The following is a 20,733-nucleotide window of genomic DNA, read 5'->3' as shown; positions in this document are numbered from 1 at the left end:
ATTGTACAAACTTAATTGTGCACAAAGTTTATGGCTTTATGAAGAATCTGATTCAATCACAGCTGCAATTACTGTTGTTTCTTTGTCACTAATCTGATTCTTTCTTTTTGTTTCAGGTGAGTCACAAACATTGTGTGGAATCAGATCCACAGGTATTTGCTAAAGAAATTGCCCCTCACAGGTATTTATTACAATCACACAATATTATGAAAGAATTATTAGATTATTGTGTTCTCACATCATCAAGCAGGATACACTATTAATTTTGAAAGTAGCATAAGTTATTAGACTGTTCAAACTGCACACTTCTGTACATTCATAAAATTTAATGAGGAACATTCCTAGCAAACGGACCGTTCACCGATCGGGATGAATTATACGCCATTCGATTCGTCTAATTCAGCACATTATTAATATCAATTTCATTATTTGCGGAAATTCGCCATTTTTGTTTAAACTTTGTCGTAAAGTTGCAATGAAAAAGTAAGGTTAAGTATATTTTGACAGGTTCGAACAAACGACTGTCGTTCATGGTGTAAATTATAAATGCCAGATAGTCAAATGCTAATTTGTTAAACATGTATGCATAAAAGTCATTTTTTCATGCACATACTATACAAGACTAGGTCAGGTAGACAGTATGTGCAACAACAGTACAAAAAATATTATCCCTCCCCCCCCGAGGCTCCTAACCTAACCCAAACCTAACTCAGCTACAGATATCTTAAAATTAACATACAATTATGAGGAATGTCGTATCATTATATAACTAAAATTAAATAAAAATACGGTTTTGCAATGGTCTCATTTTATAGGACAAATAATGGTCGACTGGCTGTACGAACCTATCAAAATATACTTAACCTTACTTTTTCATTGCAACTTTCCGAGTTGCATGAAATGCATATTAATAATGTACTAAATCGAACGGTACGTTTGCTAGGAATATACCTATTTTTCAATATAGTAAAATGCGAACGTTTAAATATTCCGATAGGGGAAATGTATGACTCAAGCGACTTTCGCAATAACCGGTGCAATTATTCACAGTACGTCGCCTGCTAAGTCAAATGTTGTCGGTGTACGAATACTTTTGAGCTTAACTGTACGTGTACAACGCTATACAAGAAAGGGTTTAAGCGTCGATGAAAGGGCGACGTTCAGCGGGCTTGTTGTCTCGCAAGCGAACCTTATTCGAGGCGATTTAATTTCCAAGCACCGAGCAGCGAGCAGATGCGTTCGAAATGGTTGCTAGCTCCCGCGATTTTTGTTGTCCCTTTAAATTTGTTGTGTTGTGTCACGTTCGCGGCACGGTTCTGTATTCCTCGTTGCACATGACGAAAGAAAACAAGGTGCAGTCCGGCCGGTGCAGCGGGTTCTAGGTATCCTGAACGGTTAGTACTTTTTTAGGGACGAACTGTTTCGCTGCCTCGGGATGCAATCAATGGAAACGCGCTCCTTGTTGACAGACTCCGTTCCTACGGCCATTATTTTCCCATAAAAGGGGGGTTACATTTTCGCGGCAGGCGGAACGAGAAAGAGGTTTCACCGTTTTGACCGGGCGTATAAAAATACGGCGAACCATTGTCCATTGTTTCGGAGGTATACGAAAAAGGAACGGATTCGATGTTGGCACAATTACCGTTGTCATCGTTGTCGTTACGAAACCGCGTCCCGTTGGAGGGTAGCATTATTATAATTATAAAGGAACACAAGAATACATAACCTCGTTGTCAACGATGTCCCTATGTTAGCAGCTGACTGTACTCGCGATGTGTCCAATTTTCGGATTCCCTGGTCTAGCGTTTCTCCTAAACTATACTAACAAAATTAATAATTAGATTGAGAACCTTAATTGATAACCTTACCATATTTAGTAATGAGTTTTTTTATGAAAATTTTTATGAGAATACAATTTTTTGTGAATACAGAGTTTTACATCTTGCAATATTTAAACATTGTTCTCGAAATGTTCGAAGAAAATAGAATTGGCGCTCCTTTCCTGAAACGAATTAAATCGAAACCATGTAAAAAGAGAATCGAGTATACTGTTATGGTCTAGTAATCAAATAGTCCGCTTTGCATAGAATGTATTATAATTACATTTATGGAAAAGCAGCGACGAATAGAGTGGTATTTACAAAAAAAAACTAAGAATGTAGTAAAATTTACTTTTTTTTTTTTAAATTATAATTTATATCATTCTTCTTACGCAGAATACAGATTCAATTTTATCGAGTCTACGATTCGTATATGCAGGGTGTTCGTCTGGGAAAAATTTTAATGGGGGATTCTAGAGGCTTTGTTAAAAAGTTATTAACGTTTAAAGTTTCGGTGGTTTTGAATTTTTTTCTCGAAAATGCGCAGTATTTCGGGGATATGTCCATTCACCAAAAATGATTGTAAATGACCCCCACGATTGAAGATAATTTTTTTAAAACGATTGGAAATTTTTTAATTTTGTCGAAAATTTCATACCTTCTCGAATTTTTTTCTCGAAAGTGGATAGGATTTCTAGGGTATGTCTAATGATAAAAAGTGATTGTAATTGACCTTCGCAACAGAAAATAATTTTTTCAAAACGATTGGAAGTTTTTTAATTTTGTCGAAAATTTCATACCTTCTCGAATTTTTTTCTCGAAAGTGGATAGGATTTCTAGGGTATGTCTAATGATAAAAAGTGATTGTAATTGACCTTCGCAACAGAAAATAATTTTTTCAAAACGATTGGAAGTTTTTTAATTTTGTCGAAAATTTCATACCTTCTCGAATTTTTTTCTCGAAAGTGGATAGGATTTCTAGGGTATGTCTAATGACAAAAAGTGACTCTAATTGCCCCCCAGAACCGAAAATAATTTTTCCAGGACGATTTGAAATTTTTTAATTTTGTCGAAAATTTCATACCTTCTCGAATTTTTTTCTCGAAAGTGGATAGGATTTCTAGGATATATTTAATGACAAAAAGTGATTATAATTGACCCCGGCAACTGAAAATAATTTTTCCAGAACGGTTGAAAATTTTTTAGTTTTGTCGAAATATTTCACACTTTCTCGAATTTTTTTCTAGAAATTGGGTAGGATTTCTAGGGTATGTCTAATGACAAAAGTGATTGTAATGACCCCCGGAACCGAAAATAATTTTTCCAAGTCGATTTGAAATTTTCGAATTTAATTGTTAATAACTTTTTAACGAAGCCTCGATCAACAAATTGGTATTCTTGATTTTCGTCTTATTTTGGCCTCTAGAATCTCTCTGTAAAATTTTTCCCGGTGGTGGCCGAGCACTCTGTATCTTTATTTTTATTCCAATTTCGAGAAATATTCGTTAAAAATTCTGAATAGTCGCAGACAAATGTGAAATATTCCTGGACTAAAAAGAAGTGTGAGAAACGTTGCCTTATTCTTTGTTGAACATCGTCAATATTACGAGCCAAGCTCTCAAAGTCCTTGTTTTATTAATACATTGGCTATCGGTAAAGTTTTGTGAAAATTTCACTACACAGCAGGCGATTTTAATTATATAAAATCGTTTTAGCGTGTAATAAAAGTCAAAGAATTTCTTTTGCAATTAATAGACCTGGTTGAATTCCATACAAAAGTAATTCGACCTCTATTTCCAGCGCCATTATTCGAAAATAAAAGTAACAGCTATTTCGTTATTTCTCTATTTTCAATATGCCAGAGGAAATAATAATTTACGAAAAGATTTATTATTATTTGCTCAAAACGATGCTCTCTTCGCAAAGGAACAATCCAAGCAGAAGCACAGAATCAACGAACCGGTATCAAAATTCAATGTTAACAATGTTTAAACATTTTCGTGATTCCTTGCAAGTCGTCGACGGTTCCCTCGCGACACGGTCGAGCCATTATTGTTATCGTTGCAATTCGTTTTCGCAATCGGTCGTCGAAACCGCGGAGTAAACTCGTCCCGATTTTAATGCCGCGATCGACACTCCTCTCTGCAATTAGGCCCGAGATCGGCACGATTATTGCCGACTCGGGGGGATTTTTTTTGTCCCGACGACGATATGGCCGTTCGGCGCGAAAAGGACAGCGTCGCAAAAGTGGCCGCCGGTTGCACAATAGCCCGAGTCGCGTGGAATTTATCGTCCGTTGAAAAGGAAAAACGCGGACGGCGCTCCGCAATTTATGTTATCGCGAGGGAAGACGAGATTACCCCGGCCACGAAATTCGCCGCGACGACCGTGAAACCGCGCCGATGGGACGAAACGAGCCACCATATACAGGGTGTAAACGATAACTTTGGCAAAAATCATAGGGTAAGCAGAGGCCCCATAGGGAAGTATTTTGAGTATAGGAACCCGTGCCCGGAAATGCACCAGTAAAAAATTACGGCGATCTTTAACTTCGGTCTTTAGCTCCAGATGGATAGAAAACTGTTTCTTTTGAGGTGGGTCAGTCGCGTAGGTTACAAAGATGACAAACATTGAAAGTTTCACGAGGAACAACGTAAACATTTAACGAAATCATGGTGAAGAAACAATAAACTAAAAAAAGTTTGCTGCAACGTGGATCTATAAATGTATACTCCGAATAAAAAATTAATCCCTCGGCGACAACTTCGAAAAATTATATATTTAAGAATGCATTGTTAACGCTAGATTTACGGAAGTTTGATTCCATATTTAAAATCGCAGAACGCGTAAATATTACTTTTTCAACAACTTACGTTGAATTTGATCGATGCAATGGCACGAATACATATTCCAATTAAAAAAAAAAATCGTATTGTAAGGTAATCGTCAACATGAAAGGTATCAATAAATATGCGATCAATGCCCGTAAATCTAGTGTTAAGTTTTCAATGAAAAATTTTAAATATTGTTCGAACAATGTTTACGTGGGATGTAGATATAAAGAGTTCACGAAAATTGCCAAATCTCGCGACTTCTACGGAGGAATTGAATGAAAAGAAAATGACCGCTGGTACGAGTCGAGCACGATGGCGCATTGTGTCGCATCAGTTCGCTCCTATTCCATCCGTGTCTCGTGCACGGGCTCTACGAGCAATCTAGGAACCCCCATTAGCCGTTCACGAGTGTGGACCCGCCTTAAGAGGTCTCTATCTCCGCTAGAAAGTCGAGAGAGCCTCGTTCTGTTCGCAACTTCTTCCGTGACCCGTGGTGTTTGCCGGAACTGCGGCGAACTGACATCCGCGACGTTCTATCGCTGTCTGGATGGACTCTCGAGGATAACGGATTCCCCGTAGACTCTAATTTTAGAGACCTCTCCGTTCCCATTCCCCCTCCCCAAGGGACACAAACGCTAGAAGTAACCAGCGATAATAAGCAGGATACTCTATGAGATCGCTGCACGCGGAATATCGGGTTTTAAAGGGACTTCAAAGGCACCCAACTTCTCTTTAACCCTTTCGATACGGCGCACGCTGTACCAGCGTTCGATATCGAAGCTATTTGTAACGAAAAAAAATTGCAAAATAGAATGGACGATAAAATATTATCTCGAGAACGACAAAATGGGGGATAACGAAACTCTAATGTTTCTCGTCGCTAGTGACCTAACCCTTTGCACACCTATGTCGAGTCCCACTCGACACTTTTTCAAGTCCAAACCAAGGAGATATATCATACACTTGAAAATTAAAAAGTACAACAACAATGTAAATAAAACAGATATTTAATTGAGCTTGTTTGTTCCTCTATTTGTTTAAATTTTCCCTACTTTTTAGCTAACGTAAATTTCAAGTAAAACACTTAAAAGCGTTGGAAGCTGCTGGTAACAAAATTCAAATATAATTCGAAGTGCAAAAGGTTGATCAATGTCTTCTACTTTTCATCATTTTTGGTTATGACACACGTTCTGAGAGTGCCCAGAATTTTTTTCCCAATAAAAGATAGCAACAATAGTAAAAGTTATTGAAACAAGGTGTTTTAAAGCAGAAAGTGAATATTTCAATTTTAAAGTGTTGCCATCTTTTAAAACACCCTCTATACAGGGTGTTCGGTCAACCCAGGGAAAAATTTTAATGGGAGATTCTAGAAAATCAAGAATACCAATTTGTTGATGGAGGCTTCGTTAAAAAGTTATTAACAATTAAATTCAAAAATTTCAAATCGTTCTGGAAAAATTATTTTCGGTCGCGTGGGTCAATTACAATCATTTTTGGTCAATACAATTACCCCCGAAATCCCACCCACTTTCTAGAAAAAAATTCGAGAATGTTTGAAACTTTTCGACGGAAAAAAAAAATTTCAAATTGTTTTGGAAAAATTATTTTCGGTTGCGGGGGTCAATTACAATAATTTTTGGTGAATAGACATATCTTCGAAATCTTGCGCATTTTCGAGAAAAAAATTCCTGAAGGTGTGAAATTTTTCGACGGAAAAAAAAAATTTCAAATCGTTTTGGAAAAATTATTTTCGGTTGCGGGGGTCAATTACAATCATTTTTTGTGAATAGACATACCCCCGAATTCTTGCGCATTTTCGAGAAAAAAATTCGAGAAGGTGTGAAAATTTCGACGGGGGAAAAAAAAATTTCAAATCGCTTTGGAAAAATTATTTTCGGTTGCGGGGGTCAATTATAATCATTTTTGGTCATTACACATACCCTCGAATTCCTACACGCTTTCGAGAAAAAAATTCGAGTAGGTGGACAAATTGTCGTTCTACAGACCGAACTTTGAACGTTAATAACTTTTTAACGAGGCCTCCATCAACAAATTGGTATTCTTGATTTTCGTCTTATTTTGGCCTCTAGAATCCCCCATTAAAATTTTTCCCAGGGGTGGCCGAACACCCTGTATAAGTACAAAGGGTTGATCAATGTCTTCTGCTTTTCATCATTTCTGGTTTCGACACACGTTCTAAGAGTGCCCAGAATTTTTTTTCCAATAAAAGATAGCAACAATAGTAAAAGTTATTGAAACAAGGTGTTTTTAAAGCAGAAAGTGAATATTTCAATTTTAAAGTGTGGCCATCTTTTAAAATACCCTCTATATATGTTTCAGTAACATTTACAATTGTTACTATTTTTTATTGACAAAAATTGCGAGCATTCTCGGGGCCACGTGTCAACGTGTGACGAGAGTTTCGGGGAAAAATTTGATAGAAAGTGGTCTCTTAGAGGGAATCGGGGCGTTCGTACGGGAATTTTCCACTCTCCACGTGGAATAATTTTTCGAACGAGCCCCATCGACCTTCTCCGGGCCGTTATCATCCTAACGGAGCGTTTTGTCCGCCCTTCGTCGTTTGCGAAAAGGGTCGTCGGTTTCTGCGTCTAGACGCGATCGACCCGGCCCCTCTGATTTCGGGGGAATCGCCATCGCCGAGGATTGAAGAAGCGGCATCGGAGAAAAAGCCGAACGGAAAACAAAGAGGCTCTGATTACGCATGCGAGAACGGAGTACTTAGTCACTGATTAATCGCCCCGGCCCTCGGAGACAAAGCTTACGCGCGACTCAACGACAAGTTATTCAGCTATTTTTGTTTTCCTTATCGCGAGTACGAAACGTATCTCCGTGCACCTTTGCCTCCTAAAACAGTTCAATTATCGTAGATAAGATTCCCTTGCACGGTGTAAAATAGTAAATAATGTGTTCGATCCTAACTGAAAGAGACGTTAACTTGTCCCTTGTCTATTCGAGGTTCGAGGTTCGAGATTTAAATTGTTATCTTCTGCAAGGGCTCGTGTAATTTTCTAATCTATTTTCGATATCGGTAATAATACTGTAGGAGTTTAGTCTAGAGTTTAGAATTCGTTTCGTGCGTTCTTCGTATTGATTGCATTGAACAGCTGAGTGAACTGAATACGTGGACTCTCATTGAATGACTGAATAATTGAACGTTTTATTCGTTTTTGCTCGCGCATTTCTAATAAAAGATTCTTACATTCCTAATCCTATAATACTCGTTTGAAATTTACACTTTTTACTATCAATGTCTACGATTACGTTTATCGATGCAGGAAGCATGACTTGGAAAACACTAATTTTGCAAAATGGAGGACACGAATTGTCCGTCTATTAATGTACTTTTGCAGAATGTTAATATGTAGAATGTTAGGTGTGGATACTCGACACTTTTTAAGATATGAATAATTAAAGTGGGGCAATTAATAAAATATTAGATTCTTACATTCCTAATCCTATAATACTCGTTTGAAATTTACACTTTTTACTATCAATGTCTACGATTACGTTTATCGATGCAGGAAGCATGACTTGGAAAACACTAATTTTGCAAAATGGAGGACACGAATTGTCCGACTATTAATGTACTTTTGCAGAATGTTAATATGTAGAATGTTAGGTGTGGATACTCGACACTTTTTAAGATATGAATAATTAAAGTGGGGCAATTGTAAGTTCTGTGTAACTCCATCGACTGTTCACAGGATTTCTATTAACAGTAGAACTACCAAACCAGTCAAAATGACCCATTCGTAATTTCTAACAAAATTTGTAAAAAATTTATTATTAAATAAATGTTTAATTGTTGTTAGTTTTAGTGTTAATTCAGTTTGTAAATTTTCGAGAATATCATGTAATAGATTGAATTGTACGTTGAGCGTTATTAGACTCCTATTTGGTGCATATTTTCAAAAATACACAAGAACTTATGGACAGAATTATAACATTAAATTGTGCAGTGATATAATACGTAATAACGATACATATCTGCTGATATTATGTCAATTTTCCTACAAGATGAATATTTAATATTCCTGCGAGCAATTTACACTTTAATGCGTTGCTCGCTGGTTGGCTGATGCTGTTTATGGAATAAAGATTGAGCGTCTCGCTACTAGTTTACATTTAACTTACACTTAATTTATGCTCGCGTGGAAGGTAATCAACGAGATTATGTATTACACCCATTAACTGTCTAGTGTGTTACATAGTTCTAGTAGGTGATATAATAACTGAGAAAAGTGGCCAGAGGCAGCATACTCGAGAAGTCCGCATTACAGATAAACAAGCAAATTAGTTGTTTTTTTCGTTTCATTTCCTCAACGTTTTATCTTTGAAAAACTTGCGGGTAAATTCGAGAAACTAACAATGTTATAGAGCTCCTAAAATGTAAAATGTTGAGTAAAGTATGTAACTTTCAGGCAAATAAAATCAATTTCCTTAAAGTTCAATGCCTTGAAAATTATGGGAGTTGAAAAAAGTAATAAAATTGTATAATTTTAAAGTGAACATTACATACACACTCGCAGGATGTATGTGTACGTGCAAGTTTTATGGTCGGAATGATATCTCAGAAATCAATACACCGGACCGACTTGAAATTCGACGCACACGTAAACTACATGCTCCTATATCGTCTAAACTGCGCTAAACTCGATATCGAAACTTCAAAATCAAATTACTCGATAATGCCACGGTCTAACGCAGTGCTATTCGAAATAGCATCGGGAAGGTACAAAACCAAAATTATGCTATTCCTCGTGAGCATAGAACCACGAAGCCAAGCATCTTTTCTTTTTAGAAGAGTCTAACTGTAAGCTATGACTACCAGAATTTTCAATGTTTTTGGATTAAAAGAAATACTGTACACTCTTATCTGTAAAATCTCGTGTTAGAAATAGATTCTACAGGGTGTCCCGTAAATAGTGTAAGAACCGGGAATGGGGGGTAGCTGAGACGATTCTGAACAACAATTTCCTTAGCAAAGATGTCGGATGGGGCTTCGTTTTTGTATTATTAACGAAAAACACTGACCAATCACGACGCTCGGCTATACAAAATTAAAAACTCTAAGAATATATCGTCAACTCGTAAAGTATTATAATTTCAGTGATAATTTTTTAACGTTCCCAGTGAAGAATTCCATGGAGTGACATTTTTAAAAAAAAAATCGCCCCCTAAATTACACCGACTTCCACGCCACCCAATTCGTATCTACCGATTTCGCGAGCGAATAAATAAATCCTGAACGCTGTCTAAGAGGATAATTTCGACGTTACGAGAATAAGTACCGCCATCGAGTGTTCGATCGCGCGAATTTCCGATTGCCCGAAATCGGAACTTTGGTCCCGCGAAACATTCGACCGTTTATTGGCCCGACGGTTAACGCGTTATCGCGTTATCGATCGGCAAATAAATTGCACTTCGCCTGGCGTACGATAAAACGCGCGCAGGGACGGAACCGGGTTGCGCGACGCGTTCCCGCTTATCGTCCGCCGCGGAGAACTCGCGCACAGAAGTTCCCAGTGCCTTTTGTCTCGGGTGACTGTCACTCGATAATCTTTATCGTACCGATACAACGTTTCTCGGTTTATTATACGCGCGATGCATCGAGCTACAGCGAAACCTCGAGCAATTCCCTCCGCAATAGGCGCGGATCGCGATAATTGATAGTCGTTTAACGACTAATTCTGGCTATCTGCTTGTTGGCCCAGTGCCTCCACGCGACGCGAAAAACAACGAAGTTTACGTTCCCCGCGAGCTCGAGGTCGCGTCGTTAGTGGTCATTTCTTTCGAGGTGTCATTGTCTCGAGGCTGTCCCAAAAATTCCCAGCGATCGACGTGAAATTTGGAGGAATAGGAGGAGCAAGAGCTCGAATCACAAATATAAAATCCTAGCTTCGTGTGATCGATGGTTTACGAGATATTCGCGAAAAACTTTCGCTCGAGTTCGTTACTTCCCGCACTCGCCGCCAGAGGGATCGCCCTCTCGCAAGCGCTCCCTGGAGTGCCTCCACGCGACGCGAAAAACGACGAAGTTTACGTTCCCCACGAGCTCGAGGATTCTGCTAACGAGGTCGCGTCGTTAGTGGTCATTTCTTTCGAGGTGTCATTGTCTCGAGGCTGTCCCAAAAACTCCCAGCGATCGACGTGAAATTTGGAGGAATGGGAGGAGCAAGAGCTCGAATCACAAATATAAAATCCTAGCTTTGTATTGTTCGATGGTTTACGAGATATTCGCGAAAAACTTTCGCTCGACTTCGTTACTTCCCGTACTCGCCGCCAGAGGGATCGCTCTCTCGCAAGCGCTCGACTAGGAAGCCTTACGAGTCCACTTAACAGGCCCGTTTCACACATACTTTCTGGCCAGTTTAGTTTCTATAAACGCATCGCGGCGGTCGAAGATCAATCGCTATAACGGGGTGAAGTTGAAGTACAAACTTAGCCAAATGGCAGCCCTCTCAAATCGTGTTAGGATACGAGAAAGCAGAGCTCGTGGATTCTAAATATAAAATTTAATATCGAGACGTTAGGTTGGGTTCGTCTATTTTTCGTTCCGTCTGCGCATTCAGAGTAGAATAGTATATCGCGAGCCAACGTTTTCCGGCCAAGAACAAGTAAAAGACAAACCCCGTTCCTCTTTCGGTCGTAAAATTGAACGCGTTTGGAAAGTAAGTTTATCGGGACCGCGGCGAGAAGTCGGGATGCTGTTCGATTCGAAAGCGACCGAATCTGGACCGATTCGCGACAGCGAGCTCGTTCGAATAATACCGGGCGGCTTGTTTGCCCCGAGCTGGATAATACCGGCGCCAACGAGCCGGTGTTTTCTCAGCTGGACCAGCCGGTGCATTCGCACCGTGCACCGTGCTGCAACCAGAAGCGCATCGCCCTCTCGCGCAGCCTCCCGCGATGTCGCCGCGTGCACGTACCTTCGACCTCCGGCTTTAATTCCCTTGCCTCGGTCCCTTCTTCGACATCTCGTCGAAGGCATTTTATTTATTTATAGACGGAGAAGCAATTGACGCACGGTACGGCCAGAGCCTGAACCCGCGGCGTATGTATGTATTCGTCAGAGATATTAACGAAACACTTGTCGTATTACTTGAAATGATTGGAAAAGATTGAACCATGGAACGTACGATTCGATCGAAACAACAATAATTAATGGTAGAAAAGGTGTATCTTAGAGTTCCGTTCACCCGCAGAAAACGAACTCTTATCTTTGTATAATGAACACCGTGAGTTCGTAGAACCCATGGCCAAAACAAAAAACGAAACACCAGCCATATACAATCGTCACGGGTGAATCTAGCTTCAGCCTGTAATGTAATTCACGGGTGTCTTTGCAAATATAATTTGTACGTCGATGTCGAATAAAATTTGCCCAACCCCCGGGTGTCCCTGTTCTCGTCGAGTCGCGATTCTAGTTAGCCTTGGGCTAGAACGGTACTCCCAGGAATCACGGTCCCGTCGTTGCTCAGCTGTTTACTGGATTCGGAGCAACTAATTATACGGGAAAACTCGGGACAGTCTCCGGCGCTAACGAGATTTCACCAGCGGATTATCGGGTATTCCTGACTACCGGGCAACGCGATTAGAAGCGGTATAAAGCAATTTTTTTGTTCCAAGTAGATCGCTTTAAGGGTTTACACGTACCTGTTCGCTTCGAAAAAATCTATTTCCAGTTCGCTGTATCTTTCCTCGCCGGAATACAAAGTCGTGCAACCATGTTCTAAAAATGTCAGAAACTCAAAAATAACAGCGATCTTAAAAATTAGTAGAGAAAAATCGATAAGAGATCTTATTCGGTGAGAGATTCTCAACTGTAATAACTACGGTACGCGAGTATACAAGCTTCGTACTTCCAAAAATAATTTTTTTTTTTAAGTTTCTAAGACTTCAAACTGATATTTAAGACACCCAAAAAAGTCGTGCAACCATGTTGTAAACATTTCAGAAACTCAAAAATAATAGCTACCTTAAAAATTAGTAGAGAAAAATCGACGAGAGATGGTTTTAATCCAATCTTCGGTGAGAGATTCTCAACTGTAGTAACTAGGGTACGCAAGTATACAGGCTTCGTACTTCCAAAAATAATTTTTTTTTTTAAGTTTCTAAGACTTCAAACTGATATTTAAGACACCCAAAAAAGTCGTGCAACCATGTTCTAAAAATGTCAGAAGCTCAAAAATAATAGCTATGTTAAAAATTTGTAGAGAAAAATCGACAGGAGATCGTTTTAATCCAATCTTCGGCGAGAGATTCTCAACTATAATAACTACGGTGTGCAAGTATACAGGCTTCGTACTTCCAAAAATAATTTTTTTTTTTAAGTTTCTGAGACTTCAAACTGATATCTAAGACACCCAAAAAAAAATTTAATTTTTTCAAAAATTCAGTGTCCCAAACCCTTTAAAATCGAAGGTCAACTATTCCTCTACCCTCCACAAGTGATTGTTCGCTACGCGTTCGGAGGAGGCGCGTATCTTCGAGCAGAGGTTTCCTCCTTAATCCTGGCGTCCCTCGAAGGACTTCGCCGAGGGTTCGAAGTTTTTGCGCATGACACGCGAGTACGATCACCCTCGTGGAGCCCCACAAGCTCTCCCTTCGCACACGGACCCACGACAGGCGCGAAATACGTGTGAGTGCGTAAAGCTTATGCCGCGCAGTTCTTTATTCAAATTCCTCGTGGCTGTCGCACGGGTCGCGGCCCCGGTCCTGTTTCTCCGGCATTTTTCGCGTTTTGTCGACTTTTGCAGTCTCGAGTGTCCTCTGCTCGGCGTCGAATCCACGTGCATCGGCGCGAACTGCATTTCGGAGCAGCTGTGGTGCTTCGGCGCGGTGTCTCGAGTGCGTTTCAAACGATCTCGAATAATTTTCGACTCCTCCCGCGGTAAAATTCCTGCCCTGAAATGTTCGCAGGCCTTGGGAACGTGTTTACTTGAGAATTACTCGGGCAAAGTACAATGAACGTTGCTACGTTGCGCAAGGTACTCTAATAGAATTCGATCCGTGTAACGTAGCTAATGGCTGCTGGTTCCCAATCGATTTTCCTATCGGGGCCTCGTCATTTTTATTTTTCTGGATGCACGGTACAGTCTTATCGACCAAACGGGGGTGTTTTTTTCACGATAACGGCACGCAGCTACCGCTTTATCCAGCGCTGTTCAGGTTCCTTGGAAGCTTTACAGTTTATTTAGCTTCGCGATCTTGGTAGTTGCTTTGGTTTTGTCTGCATAAATAATCTGGATAAAGAAACAGAGAACGGTGTTTTATTTCGAAGAATCGTTGCACCCTCTTTCTCTGAGAAGTTCGTCGAAAATTGTGTTACGTTTTCCGAAAGAATTCTTACAGTTTCCTCCGAGCGCTGCGCCGCGGTTCTCTGCTCGTTGGTTCGAACGATGAAACGCTCGGAGGAAGCCAATCCGGTTCGTCACTTTCGCCGCATATGGCGGTGAGGCAAAGTTATAAATAATGCTCATCGCCCTCCTGCGTATTCACCTTTACATAATGACCGGCGGAAGATGGACGACGAATTCTCGGATCGGATGTCGAGCGAAAAGAAACGAGAAAACCGTACGGAAACCAGGGTGGACGCGACCACGCGTTCGGCCAATATCTCGACGCCGTACAAGTGCAATCTTCGGCTCCTACGAGCTTCGCGTATCTTACATTAGACGAGACGTAACAATTTTTCAGTTCGTTCGTCCGTTTGTAAAAATTCAGTAATTAGATAAATTTTTTAACAAAATTACATTTTAAATCGTTCTGAAAAAATTATTTTTAGTTCCACGGGTTAATTACAAGCATTTTTAGTCAATAGGCATACCCCTGAAATCCTAACCAGTTTCGAGAAAAAAATTCGATAATTATATAAAGTTGACAAAATTAAGACATTTCAAATCGTTTTAAAAAAATTATTTTTAGGTGCGGGGGTCGATTACAATCATTTTTGGTGAATACACATATCTTCGAAATCTTGCGCATTTTCGAGAAAAAAATTCGAGAAGGTGTGAAATTTTTCGGCGGAAAAAAAAATTTCAAATCGTTTTCGAAAAATTATATTTAGTTACAGGGGGCAATTACAAGCATTTTTGGTCAATAGACATACCCCCGAAATCCTACCCACTTTCTAGAAAAAAATTCGAGAAACTGTGTTTATCGACAAAATTCAAAAATTTCAATTCGTTCTGGAAAAATTATGTTTAGTTATAAGGGTCAATTGCAAGCATTTTTGGTCATTACACATATCTCCAAAATCTTACGCACTTTCGAGAAAAAAATTCGAGAAAGTATCAAATTTCTCGACAAAATTAAAAACTTTCAAATCGTTCTGGAAAAATTATATTTAGTTATAGGGATCAGTTACAAGCATTTTTGGTCATTACACATATCCCCAAAATCCTACGCACTTTCGAGAAAAAAATTCGAGAATGTGTGAAATTTTTCGACGAATTTAAAAAATTTCAAATCCTTCTGGAAAAATTATATTTATTTACAGGGGTCAATTATAAGCATTTTTGGTCAACAGACATACCCCCGAAATTCTAACCAGTTTCTAGAAAAAAATTTGAGAAAGTGTGTATTTTTCGTCAAAATTAAAAAATTTCAAATCGTTCTGGAAAAATTATTTTTAATTGCAGGGGTCAATTACAATCATTTTCGGTGAACAGACATACCCCCGAAATCCTACGCATTTTCGAGAAAAAAATTCAGATAAACTCCAAGATTCCAAGATACCTTGCTTTTATTTATAAATTATTTTCTACTCGAAATTTAGTATCAGTGTTTAAGTCTTTATCGATTAATTTTACCACTACGTGTTTGTTAAAAAATTGCAATATTATCGTTTCAAATACAACATTCATTTCTGTTTCTGTTTTGCAAAAATTACCATCTTATGTTATACATATACAGTTACAATGAACGTATAATTTTCCACGCGTTAAAGAAGAAAACGTACAGCGAAAAGCAATATTCTTTTGATCATCCAACGCGAACGGTTCGTCCACGTTTCGTCCGTCAACTTTCTAGTTTTGCTACGCGGCAACGTTTCGTCCGTTTCGAAAATAGCATTTATCTTGGAAATTCGCGCGAGAATACTCAGCCAGCAATGTTTAACATACTTGGTACGAAACCGCTAACCTCAGAAAACACTCGCGCGTCCGCCTAATGTGTTTTCCACCAAAAGTGACGCACGATCTTGGCGCATACGCCGCGACAAGCATTTTAAGCAGCTTGTGTCGGCCCGATTCCCAGCAAAAGCAAATCCCCCCCGAAACGTTCCATTTTTCGAACTCACCGCCGCGTATTTACCGTATTTCGCGAGCCCAGACTTGCCAGAATCGCGCGAGACGATTCCATTTACGCTCGCCCCTCGAGACGATTAATCACGCCGCGACGGTGTCGGTCGAAACACTGAAAAATCGCTTATATTTTAAAGCGACAACGGACAAATCGCGCGCGGCTCATTTTACAAGGAAACCCATAAGGGAGCTATCATTCTCGCACAGCTGATTCAGACACGCGATACAAAGTGTTAAACCCGATCGCTGAGAGCTAATCGCTTCAATGAACGTTCTTCTTTACGCGTTTCCTCGCCTACCGCTGGAAACAATTAAGTGACGAATCGGTGGATAAAGGTATCGGGGCGTACAATGAACGTGACGCGAGCATTCATTCTCGTACGCGGAGGAAAAGTATGGTGACGCGTTTCCGCCTGGAAAGGTCGACTCGAAGAGCAAAGTTCGTTTTCCCGATACAGACGTTGCAAAGAGCCGCGGCTCGATACGAAGCATGATTCCCCGTTACGCGTTCGAGATCGACGATAGCGTGGCCAGTGCGCGAATCGTGCCATTTTTCGGTGCTCGTGGATCGGGTCTCGAAAATGTCGGCGATCCTGATGCACTGCGTTGGAAATTGCTTCCACGGGCGGAAAACTCGCGCAGGTTTGTGCTCGCCCGTCGATTCCCAATCAACAACACCTATTTCCATACCGACTTTTCACCTTTTGTATGCAGGGTGTGCCGCGGGAGAGCTGGTCGCTTTAATATCTTGCCTGCTTTAAATAATCACAGGAAGCGTTGCTGGCAAAAGTTCCCCCTCGTAGGGGACATAATATGGCGGCTACGGTTTCTTCGTGCATGGAGCCGCGGTACAGATTCGAAGGTCATTTCTTTTTTAAAACGCAATGCTCGATTCTACGCGACAGAATTCGATAGGTTGATTATGAGATCGAATCCAAGAGAAAATTATGGCAACCTAACTCGAGAAATATAAAATAAAAAATATATTTATTATTTTGAGTAAGCACTTTTATAACTAGATAATAGAAGATCATTTCTAAGCAACGCCTCTTATTATTTAAAATGGCATATCAAATTGTCATTACATATTGTTTACAGTTTCTATACAGAGTGTTTGGCTACTCTTGAGTAAAATTTTAATGGGGGATTCTAGAGGCTAAAATAAGACGAAAATTAAGAATACTAGTTTGTTGATGGAGGCTTCGTTAAAAAGTTATTAACAATTAAATTCAAGAATTTCAAATCGTTATAAAAAAATTATTTCCGGTTTTGGGGGTCGATTACAATCATTTTTTGTCATTACACATATCCCCGAATTCCTACGCACTTTCTAGGAGAAAATTCGAGATGGTGTGAAAATTTCGACGGGGAAAAAAAATTTCAAATCACTTTGAAAAAATTATGTTCGGTTGCGGGAGTCAATTAGAATCATTTTTTGTGAATAGACATACCCCCGAATTCTTGCGCATTTTCGAGAGAAAAATTCCTGAAGGTGTGAAATTTTTCGAGGGGAAAAAAATGTCGAATCGTTTTGGAAAAATTATGTACGGTTGTGGGGGTCAATTACAATGATTTTTGGTCATTACACATACCCTCGAATTCCTACACGTTTTCGTGAAAAAAATTCGAGTAGGTGGACAAATTGTCGTTCTACAGACCGATCTTTGAACGTTAATAACTTTTTAACGAGGCCTCCATCAACAAATTGGTATTCTTGATTTTCGTCTCATTTTGGCCTCTAGAATCTCCTATTAAAATTTTTCCCAGGGTTGGCCTAACACCCTGTATATTATTTTATAAGAGTTAGAGCCACTTTTATCATATTTTGTGTTGCTTCTTTCTAAGGGTGTTTTAGGAATCGATGAGTTGAAATATTGATTGAAAATGCTTGTTTAGGACTGTGAAAAAAAATCATGTTCGTGACTAACGATAGTGCCATGTTGTCTGTTACAGGTATGCACTGCTTAGGTGCGGTGACAGGAGGCATTCCCAGCCCAAATGGGGTTGGTGGTCGGGGTGGCATTCTTAGCGTGTTCCGAGCCCTTGGAGTCCTTGTGTGCGAAGGGAGGATTCAGGGCCCTCCTCGAGGTTACAGAGAGGGCCCACATTGCGCAGCGCCTATGCAGGCGCCTCCAAATGACCATGCGTGCGTGGAAGACAATTACTTGGTAAAACTAATCCCATAGTAACAATGTTTTGATAGTCGTAGAAGAGCAGTGACTGGAATAACTGTTTTGCTAGGTACTTTAGGGTGGTCTTCATTTATGTACATCTGAATCTTGTATTCCCACCTCTTAGAATAGTTCTACTTCATCAAAAATTAATATCAAATGATGAGCTCCATTGGGAAACGAGAAAACGTGCCCCACTTTCGAAAAAAAAATTCGAATGGGTGTTGAAATTTTGGGGCAAAAAAAAAATTTGTCAAATCGTACTAAAAAAATTATTGTCGCTTGCAGGAGTCTATTACAATCATTTTTGTTCATTACACATACCCTAAAAATCCTACTCACTTTCGAGAAAAAAATTCGAGAAGATGTGAAACTTTTCGACAAAATTAAAAAATTTCAAATCGTTCTGGAAAAATTATATTTAGTTACAGGGGTCAATTACAAGCATTTTTTGTCAACAGACATACCTCCGAAATCCTACCCACTTCCGAGAAAAAAATTCGAGGAAGAGTGAAATTTTTCGATAAAATTCAAAATTTCGAATCATTCTGGAAAAATGATTTTCAGTTACGAGGGTCAATTACAACTATTTTTGGTGAACAGACATACCCCCGAAATCCTACCCATTTTCTAGAAAAAAATTCGAGAAAGTTGAAATTTTTCAACAAAAAAAAAGAATTTCAAATCATTAAAAAAAAATTATTCTCACAATCAAGGACCACCCTAATTTACCTAAACGTAAAAAATGATGGAAAACATCGTCAGAAACGGTGGATTAAAGGTATTTTTCTTTGACGCGATTTGTCCAGTGCGATCGATATCTCGTGCTCGTTCAAGAGATCGCGGACCGTACCGCGGTCGGATCGTTCCTGTGCATCGAGGTGGTGTTGTGCAGCGACTGTCCGTGCGGTTTGGCCAAAGCTGCGACCAAGAACCCGATCTGCACCGTCCCGTCCTTATCAATCTCGCCATGGCAACACGCGTCGGAGATGCTGCTGGAGTACTGGTGTGTCTGCGCCGTTCCCAGCAAGTGAGTGTTATCAGCATCTCTCGTGGGATCGCGTGTCTCTCAAAGAGGAACGCGATGATTGTTGTTTCTCGCGATACCGTATCGAAGCCGCGATAGCTCGTTTCGTAGCGAGATGCCTCGAGCAAATATTTGTCCGGTTCTCGCGACGAGACGCGAGAAACGTTCCTCTGCCTTTTAACAACGACGTCGAACGAACGCCAAATCCCGCAGGAGTCCGGAGACGATGAACTTCTACGGCCTGTACCAGGCGGTTCGTTCACGGCTTCACTTCAGCCAGGTCGCTGCTTGGTGGTCCCGAAGCAACGGCGCCGAACCAAGCTACATCGCGACCAGGGTGGTGCCGTACAACGAGGAAAATCTGATGAAGTTCCGGGAAACACCCGTGGAGCACACCTTCCCTCTGGCTGGCAACGGCGATGGAAATTCGATAAAGGTAGGGGAAACGAGTCTCTGTCATTATTTCGATCCGCTCGCTCGCGCTACTGCACATTATCGTTGGCCTTGGCCGGGAACGAAAAATCTCCGAGCAGAAAGCATCGTGCAAACAACGGAGATTAAATCAGAAATATAAAAAACTCGTTTGAAAACAGACTCAGAAAAATTGAAAAGTAATTTAGATCTTTAGACAATATTTGATTTCGTCTCAATTGTTAATTGTTGCGCTTAAAAAAATATCTAAAGACACACAGATGTAGTGCTCCTCGAGCCATTCATCTTTCTCCCTTGGCATTTTTTCGTAAAAGCATCAATAACGGATCTACGGCCTAAAAACAATCGTCTGGAGTGACTTGTATAGTTTCCAAGATGGCGACGGATGTCTCGTTGTTATCACGGCAAATTCTCGTTAAAAATGGTGTCAAGGGCCGCGATTTGACCGAAAGTCGTTTGATGATCTCTTCAGCAGGATCGGGGTTCGATTACAGTTACGATTCCGTGAATCGATGCAGGCGGATATTCTTCTTAATCGATTCAGCGATTCTTTGGCCGCGGTGAACGTGTTCGACTCGCGGTAAAAGCCGAGGTCAATGTTCCTCACGGGCCGTCCGTGCGATCCGCACGGTGGTTCTCTCGTCCACGTATTCGGTGTACCTTCCACAGTTCTATTCTGGTGGCCGAGGACACTAACGAACGCCTACTTTTAACCGGCAGATGAGTCACATCGGCTACCACCGATCTCGTTCGAGTGCCGTGACTGCATTTAATGGAGCTGAAGAGGATTTCTCGTGTAAATTTTAGGTCACCGTGTGGGCACTGCCGAGGATGGAAGAGATGCCGATTCTCACCTGCCCGCTGCACCCGATCAAAGAGAAGGACGAGGAGGGTGTCGCGAGGGCTTTGACACCCACCAAGGCTATACCGGTGCCCAGCGCTTCGCAGAACCCCGAGGCTCTGGTTTTGCCTGGTAATGAAGGAAATTACAGACGACGAACACGATATTTCGGCGCTCGAGTATCACCTTCGGAATCGATTTCTGCCCCGACCCCTCTTATTCCCGCGTACACCTTTTCCCTTTAGCCTTTTATCCCCGCCGTTCCCAGCGGATCGCGTTAT

General features: G+C 40.5%; 1 protein-coding gene across 6 annotated transcripts in view; it reads left to right on the top strand.

The window, feature by feature from the left end:
• The window catches only part of LOC122405428, a 64,584-nt gene that overhangs the window by 36,488 nt on the left and 7,363 nt on the right, over positions 1-20,733 (top strand). For 2 of the 6 annotated variants that reach the window (XM_043410156.1, XM_043410158.1), the window contains exons 2-5: positions 17,935-18,149; positions 18,962-19,182; positions 19,393-19,615; positions 20,419-20,584. In XM_043410156.1, coding sequence (XP_043266091.1) covers positions 17,937-18,149; positions 18,962-19,182; positions 19,393-19,615; positions 20,419-20,584 — 823 coding nt within the window. In that variant the 5' untranslated portion in view covers positions 17,935-17,936. Of the gene's footprint in view, positions 1-116; positions 182-16,075; positions 16,624-17,934; positions 18,150-18,961; positions 19,183-19,392; positions 19,616-20,331; positions 20,585-20,733 lie in introns of those variants that run through there. The other 4 variants (XM_043410157.1, XM_043410159.1, XM_043410155.1 and 1 more) reach the window with 4 other exon arrangements.

Source organism: Colletes gigas, unplaced genomic scaffold (genome assembly GCF_013123115.1).
Source record: "Colletes gigas isolate AHSC1104 unplaced genomic scaffold, ASM1312311v1 Colletes_gigas_Sc00004, whole genome shotgun sequence".
Lineage (NCBI taxonomy): Eukaryota > Metazoa > Arthropoda > Insecta > Hymenoptera > Colletidae > Colletes > Colletes gigas.
The sequence above is the reverse complement of the archived record's forward strand: the minus strand, read 5'-3'. Positions and strand labels throughout refer to the sequence as shown.